Below are 19,321 nucleotides of genomic sequence, written 5' to 3'. Positions count from 1 at the left end.
TAAAACAAGACTCTCCAGCAGCTACATCCACAAGAAACAGCCATTTCCTCTGCAAGCCGTCTACCACACAAGCTGCCTGAGTTGCAGTGGTCCAGCATTTTTCAAAATAGACACACCTTCCAAGAGTCAAGTGAATCATAACCTGCTTTAATGTTCTTTCAAGGCTCAGTAGAAGTGATGACTAGGATTACCACAACGGTGGCTCGTCTACAGAAAGACAAAAACACCAATTAATGAAGTAAAATTTCACAATGAAAAAACTAAAAAAATCAGGCAGTGACACTGACAGAAAGACAGAGACTCAGTGGAACACATAAAATGATTTACAGTACAGTTTTCAACCTGAAGAACAACAATATGACAATATGCACTATTGGCACCCAGCTCTGCAACTCTGCAGTCAAGTTGGTTGCAGCCCGTTCTCATGGCGTCTAATACTCCCGTTTTGGTAAAGCCACTGGCGTCTCCCAATTACACACACACGGTGGCCTTTTAGGTTTAGACATTAGGTGTGTAACAAAAACCCTTTGGGATCACATTTTTCCCCCATCTTTCAGGATTTATTTTTACATTTTTGCATTTGTTAGTTAGTACAGCGAAAGGAAAGTGGTGAAATAATCAGGCCTGAAAACTAAAATCATCCAGCAAAAACCAAGTAAACCACATTTCAAAGTGTTAAGCTCTCAAACAGGAAGCAAACAAATGAATCCTGGCTAACTAGCTTCTGAGTTGCAGCACCACCTTCCCTGCAACCTCCTCATGTGGACTTTAAAAGAGGACCATTAACTTGCAGCGTGCACAAATGCCACAGGCAGTGTGTTGAGGTCCAGACATCAAAGGACATCTTATGCATAATTTGGCAACACAAGCCGCATCTGAGAGAACAGCAGGATTTGACGCTCTGGGATGAGAACGCATTGGCAGTTCACAATCACAATGACTCAGTAAATCACACACATATATGTTTCTATGAATAGAAAACAAAATGTACACACAAGTAATCCATGGCTCCAGATCCTTTGACGAAAGGATTTTTTTAAAAACAAACTAAGACAAATGTCTCGAGTACCGCTGCAGTTTTCGTATTGAAAATTTCTTAAGTGCAACTTTTAACTGCATTATTTGAAAAACAAAGCAGTCTGACATACAGACGCACAAACAAACCAACAAGCGAACGATAAAATGAAGTGACCACAAACAAGACAATACAGTAAAAGGTGGTTATTCTTAAAGGAAACGCTTGCAGTAACCTGTATATATTTCATATTTTTGAAATGTTAATGTTTGATCTTGTCTGCCTCGGTCTCCCATCACAACAGACAACATTTAAAAGTTTACTCTAACATTGACAATAACACAGAAGAACATTTCCCTCTCAGTTGTGTGTCTTAAAATGGTGATCTGAAACAAAAAGGAGGTCCTGTCATGGGTGCAAATATGGAAGTAGTTACTGTAAGATTTGTAGGGATTTCGTTTTTGTGGGTTTTTAATGCTAAACCAGTTTTAACTTCTTTAGATCTTTTCAGACTTAATACTCTTAATATTTTTTAAATATTTTAACACATTGAATACGAAGTTCCTACTCATCTGTTCAAAGTTGGACATGTGAGTATGTTGTGATAAGTGATCTGACCCAGACATGTGATCCCTGAAACTTTGGTGAGCTGCTATCAGGGGAAGTAAAACCGAATCCAGCCTGTTGTTCAACTTTCTCTGCCCAGTTTACTCCTCACTTATGTCAGTTTTCAGAATAATATAACAGCATGATGTCTTTTCTACTTTTTCATCCTTTACAGACCCATCCTTTCAAAGCTCTCACAGGTCAGTTTACAATCCCAAACAAAATTCATGAGAGCAGTGGACATTTTTGAACAGGACATGTCAGCTCTGTAGGGTAGACACAAAAACAACTTCATTATTGACTCTTATTAACACCGGGCATGTTTTCTGTGAAAGGAAAACCTTTAAAAAAAAGTGTCAGTCCCAGAGCACCTCTTTCAGCGCACACCAAATCCAGTCCAATGCAGCCCAACAGGCCCACAGCTCTCTCCCTACGAGCTGATGATCTGCCCAGACCAGGTCTCATGTTTCGTTCCTGGCTTGAGGTGTGTGATCTTCACCTCCACCGCCTGCACCTTCAGGTTTTTGGGTGGGACCCGGCATACTTTGTATGTGACTTCATCTCCCTCGACTGGGACGTATTCCCCCTCGATGCTGAAATGTAGAAAATTCAGGACAATGAAACTGAATTAGAGCGTTTTGCTTTGCAATGAGGATAAAAGCTGACAGGAACACAGAGTGAGAGAAATAATTATTTGATCCACGCCGGAATTTGTAAGTTTGCTTGCTTACAAAAAACAAAGTCTCTAATTTATATGGCAGATTCAATGGAAAACGAAGCAACAAAAGAAATCCAGAAAAAAAGAACAGGCTACATGAAAGTTATCAAATGATTTGCATGTCATTGAGTAATAATGAGTATTTGATCCTCAAGCAAAACATGACCTAGCATGTGGTGGGGAAATCTTTGTTGGTTAGCACAGCGGTAGGACGTTTATTATAGTCGGTCACCAGGTTTGCACACATCTCATGAGGGATTTGCTACTTCTCTTTACTACTACTCCTATGTTACTCTTTACAGAAATCTTTTAGTTTTCTTTGCTGTTGCTTGGCAACTTAAATCACCAGCTCCCTCCACAGATTTTCTATAAAACTGAAGTCTGGAGACTAGTTTGGCCACTCCATGACCTTAACGTGTTTCTTCTTTAGCCTCTCCTTTGTTGGTATGTTTTGGGTCAGTGCCATGTTAGAAGACCCACCCACGACCCATCAGTGTTCGGCCTGAGGGAGGGAGGATTGCAGTACATTGCCACATCTATTAGTTCCTGAACAAACTGAACCTGTCCTGTACCCTTAGCAGAAAAATAGCCTCAAAGCATAATGTCTCCACCTTTGTGCTTTGCTTTGGGGGATGGTGTTCTTTGACTTATACTCAGTATTTCTCTTTGTCCATGCGGGTCAAGTTCGAGACCCACCATGGGTCCAAAACTTGACCCATCATGGAGCTAGATTTTGCTTTCACCCAACCATAATCCTTTCTTCTAATCCTTCTCTGAGTTATTTAGGTGTTCATTGTAAAACTGTAAAACTTCTTCAGCAGAGGGACTTGCAAGATTTCAGTCCATTGCAGCGTGTTCTTGGTTACTGTGGTCCACGCTGCCATAAGGCAAGATCATGAATGAAGCTCCAGATCGAGGGCGACTGATATTATATTTCTTCCATTTCCCAGTAATCATGTAGACAGGTGTCTCCTTCTGACCAAGGTCTTTTAGTCTATTCCATTCTTTTGCAGGCCTACTGTCTCGTCCCTGATGTCCCTTGGTCGGCCTTTGGTTTTGAGTATCATAGTGGAGAGGTTGGAATGGGAGAAACTGTCAACAGATGTGGTACATGTGCATAATGAGTTTGGATCATAAACATGTGTAACTGATTGATAGTAAGCTGTGTGCCACATAGGTACACAGCCAATGTGTGAGAGCCAGAATTCTTGCAGGTTTGTAGTGGATCAAAGACTTATTTCACACAGTCACATGCAAATCATTTTTTTGTGAGTTAGGAAATTCAAAAATCAGCAGGGGGTCAAATGATTATTTCCTAGCTGTACAGGAGGCGCCATCAACAATTAACAATCCGCTTATGTAAAAATTACAACAGAAAATCTGTTTTTAACTTTTTCGCGTTATTCACACAACATGTGAGAACCTGTTTGATAATCACGACCATTTGAAGCCTCTTCTATTTTAACTATTCTGTCTAAATTTCCTCCACACTGCACAATGAACCAAAGAAGCAGCGACTTACAGGGATAGGCTGACATTTGGGAAAATACCAAAACCATTCACATGATGAAGTGTGGTGTTAGAGCACACAGAGGAGAAAGCAGCTCTTTCCCCTCCATTCAGAGCCTAACATCGATCTCTCGTCTCCTCTGAGCTACCAATTAACTTAAAAAGATTTAAAACAGTGGCTGTTGTTTTTACATTTATGTGTACTGACAGAGAAAGCTACATGCCTCCTCCTTCCACTCTCACAAACAGACATGAGAGTAGTAAAACGCCTCATCCAAGCAACTCAATCCTCTCCAAAATGTAAGACTGCTCTCTTTAAAGGAATTGTTCCCTTTACACAATAAGGTCCAGACATCCGTTCATAGAAAGAAAATTGGAAGACAGCCCCAGGGTAACAGGATCATCCTGCATAATCAGTTTGCACCAGTTTTCAGAGTCTTTACTAACATTTGCCACATTGCTTGTCAAAAAATCATTTTAAAAAATCACTACAGATGAGCTTTTCCTGGATTCAGAGTAAGAGAAGTAATAAAGTGAGAGAGAAAAATGCTTTCGATTTGAAAATAAGTACAGAGATGTTTGCTCAGTTCTTCCTGTCCTTCCTGTGCAGTTGACACTGCAGATCCGCTATTTTTTATTCAGCTAACACAACATATTAGTCTGCTGTGCGTTCAGCTTTGTTTCCACTCACTCTGAGATGTGAACAAAGATGTCTTCACCGCCGTGGGAAGGTTGGATGAAACCGTGACCTTGTGACCTGGAGAAGTTCTTACATACTCCTTTAAAAACTGGACCTGAGTGAGCGCGCACAGTGCTGTGGACAGAAAGAGGAAGACAATGAAATCGCTTACATCAACAATAAAATAGGCTTTTTATAGTCCAAAAGCTGTTCTGTTCCTCCAGCGGAGAGTAAACAAACAAGACAAAAAGCAGTTTGGAACAATGCTTATGTGATACATTTAATGGGTCACACTCTTTCAGCCTGACAAATGCAGGCGTGGGATAACAGAGAGAAGCATTTAACAAGGAGGTGAGAAAAGCAGATGAAGTGCTGATGAAATCTGCTCCCACACAAACTGCCTCACAACGTCACGGCGCAACGACAGCAGAGACGAGAGCACTAATCTGCTGAGGCACAATCGTCCCACAATGTGTCAGTCCTTCACACATTCTGAGTAACAATACTGCAATTTAAAATTACTCTGTAGCAGGTAAAAGTACTCAGCAACCTGGGGTAACCTGTCGGTCAGTGTTGGATCAGATAGTTTAATGTTGCTGCTGTATTGAGTCAAGGTGGAACTACATTAAACTATTTTATATACCTTTAACTTAAGCATACTTAAGTTAAAGCATACTTAAGTTAAAGCAGTATCTTAATTGCCTCTTGGGGATAAATAAAGTCTCTCTGATTCTGGTTCTGATTATTCTCTTAAATGTAAGCCAAGCATTTAAAAAAATTAAAAAGTAAGAGATGGAAACATTGAAGTAAGATGCAAGTGCATGAGAACTTTTCATCTCTCACTGCTTTGTAAATAATCTAATGATACGTACGCAGAGTATGTGCGGGTGCGTTTGGTCGGCAGTGGGCTGGGCAGTTCTCGCGGCAGGGGCTGCTCCCTTCCTTCCTCCCACACCCGGCTCCTCTCGCTCAAGAAGGGGAAGGACAGGGTGACAGAGCTGCTGGGGGAACGCAGAGGGGTCCCAGAGGGCGATGTGAGACTGGGGTCCGCCATGTCAGATGTGATAAAGAAGAGGACGATTTAGGGGTGGGGGGATGTTGTAGATGTAGCTGCTGACACTGCTGTCTGTCTTCCTGTGTATCTGTTAGCCCGTATGCTCAGAGGGGCCCGCCTCAGTTTGGGAAACAGGTCTGGGGGAAATTCAGGTCAGCGCTGTTGCCTCAGGTCTGTTAGGAGGACTAGCTGTGAGGAAACAGAGAGCAAGAGAGACCAGGGAGATCAAGGAGCTGTCATATTTTTGGCCAGATGGTTGAAGCCAAAAACCACAAACAATTCAAAGAACTAGATCCAAATGTAGATAGATGAAGTTCGCTGAAGGAGAAGAGTTATTGTGCAAGCGAGTAGTGTAAATCGCGTTAATTAATGGGAGATTTGTCACTGACAGATTAATAAGATGAGCAATGCCACTGGATGCCAACATCTCACATTTTTAAATCCTTAGCAGAGGTCCTATAGTGCAGATGTATAAGACATGGCACATGATGACACAGTTAAAGCTCAGTTCTTCCTGTCAGGTTAAGAAGAGTCACTAAAAGCATTATTTAGCTGTTTCTGTGTTTGGATGAGTGCATAAACTCATTTTGGGATTGCCTCTTTGCAAATATTGATAATATTCAACTTACAGCTACCTGAATTCCACTTCCAATCAATGTATCAATTTTAACTACTCAACTAAAACTAATAATATGGTCCTGAAAACTAACATCATAGTCTATATTTCATATAAGCTGGGTAGGATATAGCGTGTGTGTATGTGTGTGTGTGTGTAGGGTGTATTTTTCTTTACGCCCACTCATCTGATGATGCAGGCACGCTACGTGACGTCAAAACAGCTGCAGAAGTCCGCGGAGAGTGGCGCGTTCGTGACGTCAGTGTAATCCCAGAGGACTAACATAATAGAAGGCCCACTTATACTAGCACCTGATATGGCAGTCTGCATGCAAATAAATAAATAAATTAAATTAAATTTAAAGAAAAGCAGCTCTCTGCGTGAATGATAGGTGACTTTTAAGGTGTTTATCACAGAGGGGGGAAAGAAATGAAGCGACAGTTTTCACTTTTACCCACATGCAACAGCTGGAGAACATCTGAATGACAAAATGAATCAAGCAAAAAGAATTTAAATGGAAAGGCCTGACTGATTGCGGAGTCTGTCCTCAGAGAATCCACTATTATACACTTTACAGCCGGATAAACTGTCGTTTCCTTTGTTTTCGTTTTTCATAGCATAAAGAAACATTTTCCTCGACTCACACCTGCAAGTGTGCAATTTCTGCGAAAAAATAAGAGGATAAAGCGCTCTGTGTGCTCTGTGTAAGTTGGAACAAAAGCAGAGTGAAAAGTGGCTTCGTCAACAGTCAGAGAGACGACGGAAGGCGACCGATCCTCCACACAATCAGGAAAACACACATCAAGCCTGTCTTTTTCTGATCCAGCTCTGACTGTCAATCAGGCGTGCAAAGAATACAGTACGTCCCGATCCAAGCACAAAGACACACTGACACACACACACCCTCTCTGCTGGCACTTACACACGTATGCATTCCCAGAAATGATACTTACTGCATCTGTTCCGTTAGTAGGCTGAGGACGGTCAGGGAGTGAGTGCGTGTGTTTTAAGTCAGTGCGTATTATATAACGAGTAATTAAATAAATAAGCCAAATCCGCGCAGATCGACGGAAAACCCTGATGTGACGAAGAGAGAGGCGGGGGAGTGTAGGGGGGGGGGTGCTGGTGAGTCTGCGCAGCTGGCGGAGATTCCGATGCCGTGATGTGACTGTGTGGGAGAGAAAATGACTTCCCTCATTCCTTGACTTCCATGCCAGCCTCGTGTGGTGAAGGCTGGTTTCACCGTGTATGTCGTTTATGCGCTGCTACTGACGGCTTTGCATTTATAGATTTATACTGATGACTGCTGACAGAGTCAGGATGCAAAAATGAGCTCGTGTTCACATTATTTAGTACCCTACATAACGCTACTTATTCAAATGGTGACTTAGTTCATATGTAACATTTCTGCTGCTCCCTTTCCAGCGCAGACTGTCCTTGTTTCACAACATCAACCATGCAGTTGTCACATGAAACAGCCCACTGATTGCACAATAAACACATCTGTGTGTGTGTAGACTGACATTAAGTGTGCAGAGGGCAGATCTGACTGTGTCCTTCACTGCCCATTACACTGAAGGATTTAAAGGCTGCTCACTAATCCTTTCTGATATACTTTCTATAATCACACAGAATGAAAAATCCACAGAGCAGCTAGCTCTCATTTCGACTTTTATTGTGGGAAAAAAAAACAGGAAGGGGTGGGGGGTTAGCACACACTGAGGATGTGTGCAGCAGATCCTGGAGGTGGAGGTATGTCAAATAAAAATAACATCTTTTACAACATGCAATGCTGGTGACATATTCTTTTTGATTTTGCCGCTGGATGCAGTTTATATATACAGTAGGGTCACACTTATTTCTCCCCCCCGCCTGAAAGATTTGAACTTAATTACATTAAATGGTAAATAATATTCTTGCATAAAGTCAGTGCTTCCATACAAACTGTCTCGTCCCTTTTAAATTACCCCACGTTCTGCATGTGACACAGAAAGGACTGCTGCTCAAAAGGCACCAAGGAAGAACTGGTTCTCCATCACACGGATGCCACATGGGTGGAAACAGGCACCAAAACAGTGGGGTTCAGCGACCTTTGCCGAGGGTCCCTCGTGCCTCAGATCAGCTATGATGTTTGAACAGCTAGCGTTAAAGACTCAGTGCTAGCTGTTCCACCATGACAGCAGCCCGAGCCCTGGCTCACAGATGGTGCCCTGAAACAAAAAGTGGAAAAGGTCAGGGTGGGTGTGATCCTTGACTTTTAGAAGAGTTCAAGCCACTGCACATCCACAAGGCTGTGTAGGTCTCTTGTTTCAGGAAAACGTATACATATCGGTCACATCATACTTCAATTCTTGGTGTGGTAAACACAAAGAAAATCAATGCTGGCTACTATGCTTTCACATAAAGCTGAAGAGCTGAAAAGAGCAACTTGTCACTATGGAAGAATTCAGATTTTACAGATGCCACTCACATTATCTATTCTGCTTACAGGTCTTGTTCGTTATGAATTTTCCATCAATTTTCTCCAGTTTTAAGCATCAATTAAGCTTCTAAATGATCTCCGGGTCTGAACACAACACAACACAGAAACAGCAGGGGAAAAAAGGCTTCCAAAAAGCTAAAGCTCCACTGCCACAAGTTTGACATTATTTTGCAATCCAGCATTTAAAAAGTTATCTATAAATAAGCATGTACCTAATTTTGTATGCATGAGTAAAGAGAGACAAAACTATTTGGGGCTTGATAAATGTTTTTAACATGCACACACATAACATTTTAATAGTGACCCATTTTTAGACGTGAATGTAATGATATTGGTCTCGCATCAGTGCTGCACCTTCCTCTTACTTCTTTGTACACTAATGTAAATGTCCTGTATCAGTCAGGTTAGGTAAAGATAGCAAAGTTTATGGTCTTCTACTGCACTGCAAACAGGAGTCAGGAGTTCATAGGAAATATCTACTTTAATCAAGTGTTTTATCTTGCGATCTCTAGATGTCCGAGCTCCCAGCATCATTTTCATGAGACCGAACTGCACGACCATAAGAAACGAGGTCTAGCTCCAAAGGTGCTCCTCCCAGAAAAGCTAGAGAACAAAACTGCTATTGCCTTCTTGTTTTTTTTTTCTTAGCTTGTGACACTGACACAACACATCCCACTGCCTAACACAGAGGGATGCAAAAGTCTTGATCACTTTAGTCACACAGTGGTAATTACTTCTTTCACTAGAGCGATGAAAAGGATGGTTTTAAAAAAAACTTTTCTTGTGTCCATTTAGAGACAGCTTGGTAAGAAAAACCTGGTTGACTCCTTCAGCCATACAGATGAAGGCAACGCCTTAATTACCACAAGGTTACTGTTAGCGCCATAATTTGTTGGGCACTTTTTTGTCGTTTTTGCCTCTCAACATCACTGCAGTGGATTTTATATCGATCAGTCATAATGCGAGCTTTAATTCAAGGGGTTAAAGGAAAGCATTGCATTAAGTGTTACCAGTGTTGGGAAGGTTACTATTAAAATGTATTCCAAAATGAGTAACAGTAGGGTGGACATTAGGTAAGGCTGCAAATTTTGCAGCGATCTCGTATAGAAAACTATTCCGCGCATATATAAAACAGGTCCACGGCTCCGAACCGTAGTAAAGGGACCTCTGGCTAATGTGTTGGGCTCCGTGTCGGGCTCGTAACCAAAAACTAGCTTTACTTTGTTGTCTGGGTCAACTTTGCTAGCGAGAGACAGAGAGAAGCGTTGAAAGGCTGCTCTAACAGAACTTATTGTTTCGGAGGAAAACACGAACACAGTGTACAGTCGAGTCTTAATAGCTTACTTACAACTGGACTACACTGCCCATGAGGCTACATTCGTTAGGGCTATGCCTGTAACACTCTGCCTGTTGCCCTCATGTTAAAAGATTTTTTGAACAATAATTTTAAAAAATATTTCTTCACGTCATAATGCAGGCTGCATGTAGAGGTGACCTGGGCCGCGAGATTGAGACACAGGCATTGGAGCCTCTTAATGCATGTTTTTTGGGGTTTCCACCAGTGTGGAATTACCAAAAATAGAGAGCACACAGCCTAACATATGAAACAGGAAAAGACCGCTGTGTAATCCATCGATTTCAACAAAGTAACTTTATTCTGAATTGCTACGATGCCTTCCAGTCAGGTTTTAGACAGAACCACAGCACTGAAACCGCTCTGACCAAAGTGTTTAATGACATATGTCTGAATACAGACAGTGGAAAAATGTCAGTCCTAGTTTTACTGGATCTCAGTGCAGCATTTGATACAGTTGACCACAACATATTACTCAAACGACTGGAGAACTGGACAGGTCTTTCAGGAACTGTACTAAACTGGTTCAAAACATACTTAGAAAACAGGAAATACTTTGTATCAATAGGTAACTTCACATCTGAGCAGACAAGTATCACATGTGGAGTTCCCCAAGGTTCCATCTTGGGACCCCTTCTGTTTAACATCTACATGCTCCCACTGGCACAGATTATAAACAACAACAAAATAAACTATCACAGCTATGCAGATGACACACAAATATATATCACAATGTCACCAGGAGACCGAGGCCCTGTACAGGCTCTTGGTAAATGCATTGAGGAAATCAATGACTGGTTGTGCCACAATTTTCTCCAGCTAAACAAAAACAAAACTGAGGTAATAGTCTTTGGCGCCAAAGAAAAACGATTACAGGTCACCAGAGAACTTCAATCTATACATCTAAAAACCACAAACCAGGCGAGAAATTTGGGTGTAGTGATGGATGCAGACCTAAACTTAGAAAAACACATTAAGACAATAACAAAGTCAGCTTACTATCACCTCAAGAATATATCAAGGATAAAAGATCTGATGTCTCAACAGGACCTGGAAAAACTAGTCCATGCATTCATCTTTAGTAGGCTTGATTACTGTAACAGCATCTTTACAGGTCTACCTAAAAAATCAGTCAGACAACTACAGCTCATTCAGAACTCTGCTGCTCGAGTCCTCACTAAGACCAAAAAAGTGGACCACATCAGTCCAGCTCTGAGGTCCTTACACTGGCTGCCTGTCCGTCAGAGGATAGACTTTAAAGTTCTGATGCTGGCCTATAAAGCTCTGAATGGTTTAGGACCAAAATACATCAATGACCTCCTGACCCAGTATGAACCATCCAGATCCCTCAGGTCATCTGGATCCGGTCTTTTATCAGTTCCCAGAGTCAGAACCAGACACGGAGAAGCTGCATTCAGCTTTTATGCTCCTTATATCTGGAACAAACTCCCAGAAAGCCTCAGATCAGCTGAAACACTCAGTTTATTTAAATCCAGGTTGAAGACTCACCTGTTCTCAGCTGCATTTGAATAAAGCACCAAATCCACACTTTAAGCTTAAATTTCAAAACTTACATTTAACTACTGATTTTATCTACTGTTCTGATTTTATCTGTTTTGATTTTATATACTGTTGTTTGTTTGTTTGTTTGTTTGTTAATTAGTTAGTTAGTTTATTTGCTTGTTTTAATCATCTTACAATGTCTTGTACTTTATACGTAACAACAATAAACTACTCATTGCCTTGTACCTTTTAAAATGGTAACTGTAACAAAATACAGTTACTCATATTTTGTATTTTCAATACGTAACGCCGGTACATGTATTCCGATACTCCAGACATTTTTATACAAAGTCCGTTATGTACAAAGGCTCAGAATTAACTGATCAATAACAACTGGTTAATTGTCATTTAAAAATAGAGATCGTTTTTAATAACTGGATGGAAACACTTTGTAGTCAGTGACTGTGAACTCTTGAAAGACCCGTGGTCATCGCCAAATGCTCCGTCTCCTCCTTTGAGATGCTCTACCTCATTCAGTAGCTGCTTGTTTGTGCTGTATTTGTGGGTGTCGGGTGACTGACTCAGCCACCAAAGAACCTCCCGTTTCTTGAGTTAAATTTACAGTTTAATTCGGGTCATTATCCAGTTTTGCGGCATTTGTCTGAATCTCAACAGCGAGTTCAGCGCTCTACACTTCACAATTTATCCTGCTGCTTCAAAAATGGGTAACGTCATCAATAAACACCAGTAAACCAGTTACACAGGTATGTCTATATGTATATATGCTCATGCAATAACATTTCCACTGCAACACTTCCATGTTTGACAGGCAATGCGGTATTATGTGGCTTATCACTCCTTCATACTTTCCTCTGTCAGTCAAGTTCGTCTTGTTTTCTCTTTGTTGCTCTTTTAGATGTTTTCAGGTGAGATCTAATCTTACCTTCTTATCCTTGAGTGTAACCAGCAGTTTGCACTTTGCTATAAACTCGCTGTATTTCCATTAATGAAAGTGTCTCTAGCTTGTACACTTTGGCACTCCTCAAAAGTGTTTCCGACTTGGTTAGATGTTGTGAAGTTGTTTTTCTTAATTCCATCGTCACACACTTTAGTTGTCTTCTGTGGTCTTTTCAGGCCTTTTGAGGTTGCTACGCTGGTCAGTTCTTCACCAGCTTGTTGATTTGCCTCCTACTGAGGTTTCTGCTGTGCTTCTCTGACATGTTTTTATTTGGGATTTTCAGCTTAATGACTGCTTCTTTCACTGCCGCTGACATCTCTTTTGGCCTCATATACAAATTATAGTGAAAAGCAGCAAAAATGTGAGGCCACAAAACCAGTTTTCCAATTCCCGTCAGAAAATCTTGGCTGTGTATAAATTTCTTAAACAGCCAATACAATTTTTTTTGTGAAACGCTTTGAATGAAAAGCTGAAAGTCTGCAATTTCACTGCACTTCAGTCACATCTTGACTTTTGATTTAAAACCGATTGCAGTAGTAAAACACAGCTTTATGATGTTTATTGAAGATGATAAGAAAGTGTATTTTCTTACAATCAGCGTATATGGTGCCTCTTTCTTCTCCCCGCCGTCTTCTTTTGGTGGTGCCGTTGACTGTCCCGGTTGTGCCGCCGTATCAGAGGCGGCAGTGGCCGGGCCTGTTGGTGACGTATCCACAAAGACTTCATCTGTCACCCTGAAACGGATCTCCTCTCCTTGGTCCATGTAGAGGTCATGGGCACCCTCATCGGTCTCATACTCCCAAAGCCAAACTTGCTCGGCTTCATCACTGAAGTGGCAACTAAGGAAGGCTTCACTTAAGCTAAGAAAATAACCTAAACATCATTTTGATTATAATAACAGGGATTTGGAAACAAAGCTGCACTTTATGACGGGGCGACCGTGGCTCAGGGGGTTGGGAATCGCATCTGTAACCGGAAGGTCGCCGGTTCGATCCCTGGGCTCTCTGTCCTGGTCGTTGTGTCCCTGGGCAAGACACTTTACCCTACTTGCCTACTGGTGTTGGCCAGAGGGGCCGATGGCGCGATATGGCAGCCTCGCTTCTGTCAGTCTGCCCCAGGGCAGCTGTGGCTACAACTGTAGCTTGCCTCCACCAGTGTGTGAATGTGAAGTGAATGAACCCTTTATGTAATTCACAGAAACATATGTCAGGATACAATTTTGCAGGCTGCTGAAGTGACTCTGGTGGGATGAGAATGTCATCAAAGAAGCCCATGGTCACTGTGAAGCAGAGAAGTGCTTTAGAAAGGTACTTTTATATTGCCTGCTGCAGATGAAAGTAGGGACACAGGAAGTTTCTTAAGCAGACTTTAAAGAAAAGCTTCACGATCATCTTTAAATACCTTGTAGAAAATATTTTAATCAAAAATCATGTATAATGATGATTTTTTTATATACAGTATTTACAAAGACAGCGCAACGAGAAGACTGCACATAAGATGCGACCGACCCGCTTGCATATGAACTTCTTTCTAAAGGCACAAAAACAGGGAGGAGAATATTTAAATCAAGCGTCCAAACTGATTTACTAAAATTCACAACACACGGTGCTAATTGTTCCAATATTTAAAGCCAAAAAAAATCCCGTGATCGTGGTGGTAACACTCCAGTAACTGCCACTCAAAGCTGTTTGGTATGTAGACTTGAAACAGGGTCTTGTGCGGTAAGTTTGACAACACGGTAGATGAGCTCATCCATGATTTTGAATGATGCGATGGGACTGATTTTGTATTCTCCTGTTTCTATGATCTTTTGATACAGTGTTTGACATTCTGTAGGTTCCTGCTGTGCCTTCCATACTGTCTTAACCATAATGGAAAGTTATTTGGAGGGTACCAATAAAGCATACATGAGGGTGGCACCTTCTGGCACTGGAGACACTGACAAGTTATTTATATTTTTTAAGCAAAAGGTTCCAAAATGTTGATTTGTAGACAGTCTCTGCATTACTGCACAGTTAATAGCTTAAATACTGGTTAAAAAAAACTTCTAAAGATGTCACCCTGAACTCTGGGAGATTTTGATGGTTGGTTTCGAGGCTGATATCAGTCAGCAAGGAGAATGCTTGTTTGTTGCCGCCCTAACCTTCCTCTGAGGGTGTGGAGAATAAACGTGCAGACACATGTGTTAAAATGGTGCTGTGCAGATGTCAAAAATTACCGTAAACTCCCTCCTGACTGCAGTACTTGATCTTGCCGATGAGGATCTCATCAAGGAACGGGTGAAAAACAACATACCTGAAATGAACTGACACAAAGACCAGAGAAGGTAAGGAGGAGGTACCACTCACCACCATCTACCTTGTTTGTGCACTAACAGTAGAAAAAGGTGAGTTTTGCTTTGATGTCTGAGGTATTACAAGCAGTATATGACTTTAACTCAACTACAGCAAGGCTGTCTCAGCTATTTGATGATGATCGTCATACCTTTGGTGTGAGAGGCTCCATCTCCTGGGAATATATAGGAGTCCTCGAGTTTTGTGATGTCGTACAAGCAGATGCAGAGTCCCACGTTATAGACCACCTAATGTAAGCACAGCACTACACAATTTAACATACAAACTTCTGCTAAAAGGACAAAATATGTTCAGTATTTTAGCTGCCAAATACTGGTATTATGTGCTTGCTAATAAATGCTTTCTTGTCTATAAATCAGGACTCTGCTATATGCCTAATATAAATACAGTAGCAACATATTTTTAAGGAAGAATATTAAATGTATCTTTTTTTTTTTAGCCAAAAAGACAAAGTAAAGAATATTTTTCAGAGCTGTGTGCACTTTTTAAAGACATGTAAATATTTACATTTCTCACAGAATCATTTCCATTCCTCATTATGGGTTAGAGTATAAACTGATGATGGCAGGTTTATTTACAGCACTGAGGCTCAGTTTTCGAAAGAAAGACCAGTCTTATCCTAAAAATGTTTGTAAATGGAATTCCCTATTAAAATTGTTGTATCTCAAGTCTAGGTGGCAATGCCATGTCTTCTCTTACTGAAGATGCCTCAATACATTGCATCTCTTCTCAAAGCACTACTCATGAGGTGAACTATCAAGAACTTCAGTGTTTAAAGGCTTGTACCATTGAAGGAGACTAGTAATGGGTATCTAAAGGCTTTTTTGATCAGGCTCTGACCGCAGGAGTAGTTCAGATAACCTGGATGGGTCTCAGCAAGGTTTAGGGTCACCAGATGCCATGGAAACATTAGCCTTTCTTGAACTCTATTAGAGGGATGATCACTTTCCACAACATACGCCCTCATTTCATGTTTTAGTGATAACGATGATAATGGTGAGTGCTTTCCAAGATCTCACACAGGTGTTCAAGTTATCTAAGCCCTTTGTTTAGTGACCTACACTAGTTTTATCTGCTAAAGGGCAAAGTGAAACCAAATCGTACTGAATAACAGAGCCACTGAATCCACTCAGTGGAGAGGTCGGGTTTTTCCTTGCATTTGCCACCCACGCGTATAGCTTAAAAATAAGAGGATGAATTTATAAAGGACCCTGGATGAACTGTTAGTACAGCTTATGTTTTGTGTGGTGAAAATTGATCCTAAGTCTGCTAGAATTGTCTCCATCACCTTGTTGGCCAGTTTCTTGTTCAGTTCCTCCGCTACAGCCTCGTTGAGTTGCCGGTGAAAATTCCACGGCGGAATCCGCACCGTGTCGACCATTTCCACCAGCACGAACATGATGACCGGACACTGGTCACCTACCCACCAATTAACATGCGTTGAAATAATAATAAAAGCAATAAAAACATTAATTAATGATTAGAAAGTAGTATCCACGTTTCTTGTTTGTTTGTTTTTGCGACAGCTGATTTACGGCATGTCGCAATTCTAAACGACTACGGCAGGTTTTTGGTGCCACCTAGTGGATGTAACACTGCAATTGCTAACAAATACCGCAAACCATGGACTCGTTAGTGTAACATACCACGGCCTGCCACGACATGCCAGAAAGGGCCAAAAGCTTGGAGGTTCTGGTACTTCATACCCCCGGCTGTGTAGTCCAGAAGGGTCAAGTCAAGTCAGAAAACCTGGTCTGTTGAGGGCAATTACCAAAGTCACCTTGAATTTGGTTGCTACTTTATTACCGAGATTACGGTAAGGGTGCTGAGTAGCTGAATAAGAAGTCTGCGCTGCAATTTTGAAATTGTTAATTTGTTAGCAAAAGTTACATTCTGCTACTTAATCCAATACAGGTTTTTATAATAAATTATTATACATACATCATAAATCATAACCAAAAATGTGATGAGTCATAAATCATGTAATAATTAAATCCTTAAGAGCTGACGACAAATCTGTAAAGAAATTCCATTTTGACTTTCGTTCTATCGACAATTATTATTGATTGATTGATTTTCATTACAACAAAGATTTAATAGGTTTCTGTAAATTATTGTTATTAATAATAACAATAATAATTCATGTTTAAGTTTAACTCATGTCAGTCCATGGTAACTGTCTTATCATACTAGTGTACATTTAAAAAAAATATTAGTGTTACATCTTGATGCACTTGAGTTAACACAGCAAAACACACTTTTCAGCTTTTTGTGTATTTTTAAACTGAGTTGGGGTTTTTTGTTTCTTTTTTGACACATGGAATGTAAATGTGCATTTCTTTAATGCATGAAGCCTCGGGGTTTGTGTTTGTGTGAACAGTGTGATTTATAGTCGCCTGCACCAACATCGTGCCAAATGCATTTGCCTTCTGCCTGTTAGATTTTAACTCACAAAAATGTACTTGTGGGAAACTGGCACAAGTACAGGGGAGAAATTAGAGCACTGTGTGTGCTGCCCCCATCCTTGCACCCTAGCAACTGAATCAGGAGGAGCCACAGTCAGCTGATCTGGAGTCTGATCTCTCCGTAGCAGAGGGCCCAAAAAATGCACCAAGGAACAGATGCTCTTTAAAGAGATCATAAATGCCGTAATTACAAGCGCCTCAAGAAAGGCAAAGGTGTCGCCGTCCGAAGAGTCAGCGTCTCTGTGGGCGCAAGTTAAAGAAAAACCACTAAATATCAAACAAAAGAGGATCAAAAGTCTTGAAAAAGCCATTTTTAAAGACATTTCAAAGGTGCTGGATATTCCATAAAGACTGCACTGGCTGTAGCTCAGCCGCACCAGGAAGTGGTCATTTCTATATTCAAAGATCGCCTCTTCCGAAAGAAGCGAAAACTACGAACAAGGTTATTCTCATGGTGTGGAAAAACAGAGGACGATTGAGGCCCACTACCAGAAACTAAAAAGATCTCCAAAAGACTTTTACAAGAGTTTGAAGATAATATATTTCCAATCACCATCTGGTGTTAGTGGCAGATCTTATGATGCTGACAAAAAAAGAGCATGCGAGCGCACTTATTCATGCTGTACATGCTGCAAAAACTTCCCACTAAAAACCTTTGGTTAAGCAATGGATCCAAAGAGATGCAAAGGAAGAGGTGGAGGAGGAGGAGGTGGTCTAGGACAACCGGGAGGAGGTGGGGGAACATAATTGGCCATCGGGCTCTTGTAAGAAGCCTGCCTAGATATATCAGTAGATGCATGCCAGGGGTGGATCAGGCATGCATGAGGATTTTACCCTCACTGCCTGGCCAGGGCCAATATAGCCTGTGATGTGGATGAGATTTTCTGGCCTGACTCAGACCAAAGACAGGATGCTGAGGTGGAATAATGTTTTTGGTGTGTGTTGTACTGTATGGTACATGAATAAAAATGTGCCACTGTAGATACATTGGTTGCGTCTTTTGTGTTCATTATGTGAAAAGGTTTAGAGGGGAAGAACCACAAGCAACGTAACTTGCCAGTTTTGGAAATCATTAATATTGTAATTTATTGCACCAATGTGTAAGACTATGTTATAGTGTGTGTGTTTCTGAGCCCTTGTGTGTGATGTCTGTGGGCAAAGTTTGGTTTTTCAGCAAGAGTGAATGGTTTTGAGTTTAGAGCTTCATTTTGACCCGACAATACAATGTTTGGGAAACTGGGTGAGACGTTATGGATTTGTGTTTACTGTTTGATTGATCCTTTTGATTTGTGATCCTCTGGAGCTTCTTCTGAACTGAGAGAGCAGTGAATCCAGCTGATGGTGAGCGTGTTGAGTATTTACCTAAACAGACCACTACTCCCCAAAATCCAGACTCTATGTTTCCCTTCCTGTTGATAGACTCTTCTACCACACCAAGCATCCAGCTTGTACTGTCTCCAACCTCGACATCCCAGCTGTGAGTCCCTGAGTTAAAGCCCTCAGAGCTCATGACAGAATAGAACCAATCAAACCTCTCTGGATTATCAGGAAGCCGCTGCCTCTCTCCTTCTCTCACTGTTCAGATCTTCAGACAGGATAAGGTCTGGATGAGCAGTGTTTGGGTCCAGAATGAGAGGAGTGTAGGAGACCATGTCCTTCATGTTGTTCCAGATGTTGAAGGTCAAGTTGCCCAGGTGTTTGGCTCAGTCTATCAGAGCTCCTGAAGGCAGCTGTGGATCATCCAGCAGGGGGCAGCGCTGGACTTTTTCAAACGAGAACAGCTTGTACAACTGAGGGATCGTATAAGAACCGGAAAGGGCATGTTTAGAGGTGTGGGCCTGTTTAGAGGTGTGGGCCTGCTCCTGAAATTAAGATATTTTATCTCCAAAAATCTGTGAGTGCAGGTGTTTATTGCAGGTCAAAAAACATTTTCTGAAGCTCAGAAAATAAATTGTGACTCAGTGTTGTAAGCTTTTCTTTCAGGCTTTGTTCTGGTTATTTGTCAGTT

At 41.3% G+C, this 19,321-nt stretch overlaps 2 protein-coding genes across 2 annotated transcripts; both read right to left on the bottom strand.

Moving 5' to 3' along the window:
• Positions 1-126: 126 nt before the first annotated feature.
• On the bottom strand, positions 127-7,319 carry csdc2b (cold shock domain containing C2, RNA binding b). The gene is made up of 4 exons (XM_040006091.1): positions 7,151-7,319; positions 5,400-5,770; positions 4,540-4,662; positions 127-2,214 (listed from the first exon to the last, which is right to left on the bottom strand). The coding sequence occupies exons 2-4, from the start codon at positions 5,579-5,581 to the stop codon at positions 2,052-2,054; spliced, it is 468 nt and encodes a 155-aa protein (XP_039862025.1). The 5' UTR covers positions 5,582-5,770; positions 7,151-7,319; the 3' UTR covers positions 127-2,051.
• A 532-nt stretch (positions 7,320-7,851) lies between these two features.
• On the bottom strand, positions 7,852-16,400 carry polr3h (polymerase (RNA) III (DNA directed) polypeptide H). Its single transcript, XM_040006090.1, has 6 exons — positions 16,137-16,400; positions 14,979-15,075; positions 14,713-14,799; positions 13,710-13,773; positions 13,087-13,321; positions 7,852-8,407 (listed from the first exon to the last, which is right to left on the bottom strand). Exons 1-6 carry the CDS (start codon positions 16,245-16,247, stop codon positions 8,357-8,359), a joined length of 645 nt encoding a protein of 214 aa, XP_039862024.1. The 5' UTR covers positions 16,248-16,400; the 3' UTR covers positions 7,852-8,356.
• Between the last annotated feature and the right edge of the window lie 2,921 nt (positions 16,401-19,321).

Source organism: Simochromis diagramma, unplaced genomic scaffold (genome assembly GCF_900408965.1).
Source record: "Simochromis diagramma unplaced genomic scaffold, fSimDia1.1 OVJJ01000510.1, whole genome shotgun sequence".
Lineage (NCBI taxonomy): Eukaryota > Metazoa > Chordata > Actinopteri > Cichliformes > Cichlidae > Simochromis > Simochromis diagramma.
The sequence above is the reverse complement of the archived record's forward strand: the minus strand, read 5'-3'. Positions and strand labels throughout refer to the sequence as shown.

Bases quoted from the DNA above. Each gene is read 5' to 3' on its own strand.
- csdc2b (XM_040006091.1), bottom strand. From the start codon at position 5,581: ATGGCGGACCCCAGTCTCACATCGCCCTCTGGGACCCCTCTGCGTTCC. The intron at 4,663-5,399 runs GTACGTATCATT...TTCTGTCCACAG, and splicing joins CGCACCCGCACATACTCTGC to CACTGTGCGCGCTCACTCAG. The intron at 2,215-4,539 runs GTGAGTGGAAAC...TCTACATTTCAG, and splicing joins ATCTTTGTTCACATCTCAGA to CATCGAGGGGGAATACGTCC.
- polr3h (XM_040006090.1), bottom strand. From the start codon at position 16,247: ATGTTCGTGCTGGTGGAAATGGTCGACACGGTGCGGATTCCGCCGTGG. The intron at 15,076-16,136 runs GTGATGGAGACA...TGCTTACATTAG, and splicing joins ACAAGAAACTGGCCAACAAG to GTGGTCTATAACGTGGGACT. The intron at 13,774-14,712 runs GTAATTTTTGAC...TCTGCTTCACAG, and splicing joins CAGTCAGGAGGGAGTTTACG to TGACCATGGGCTTCTTTGAT.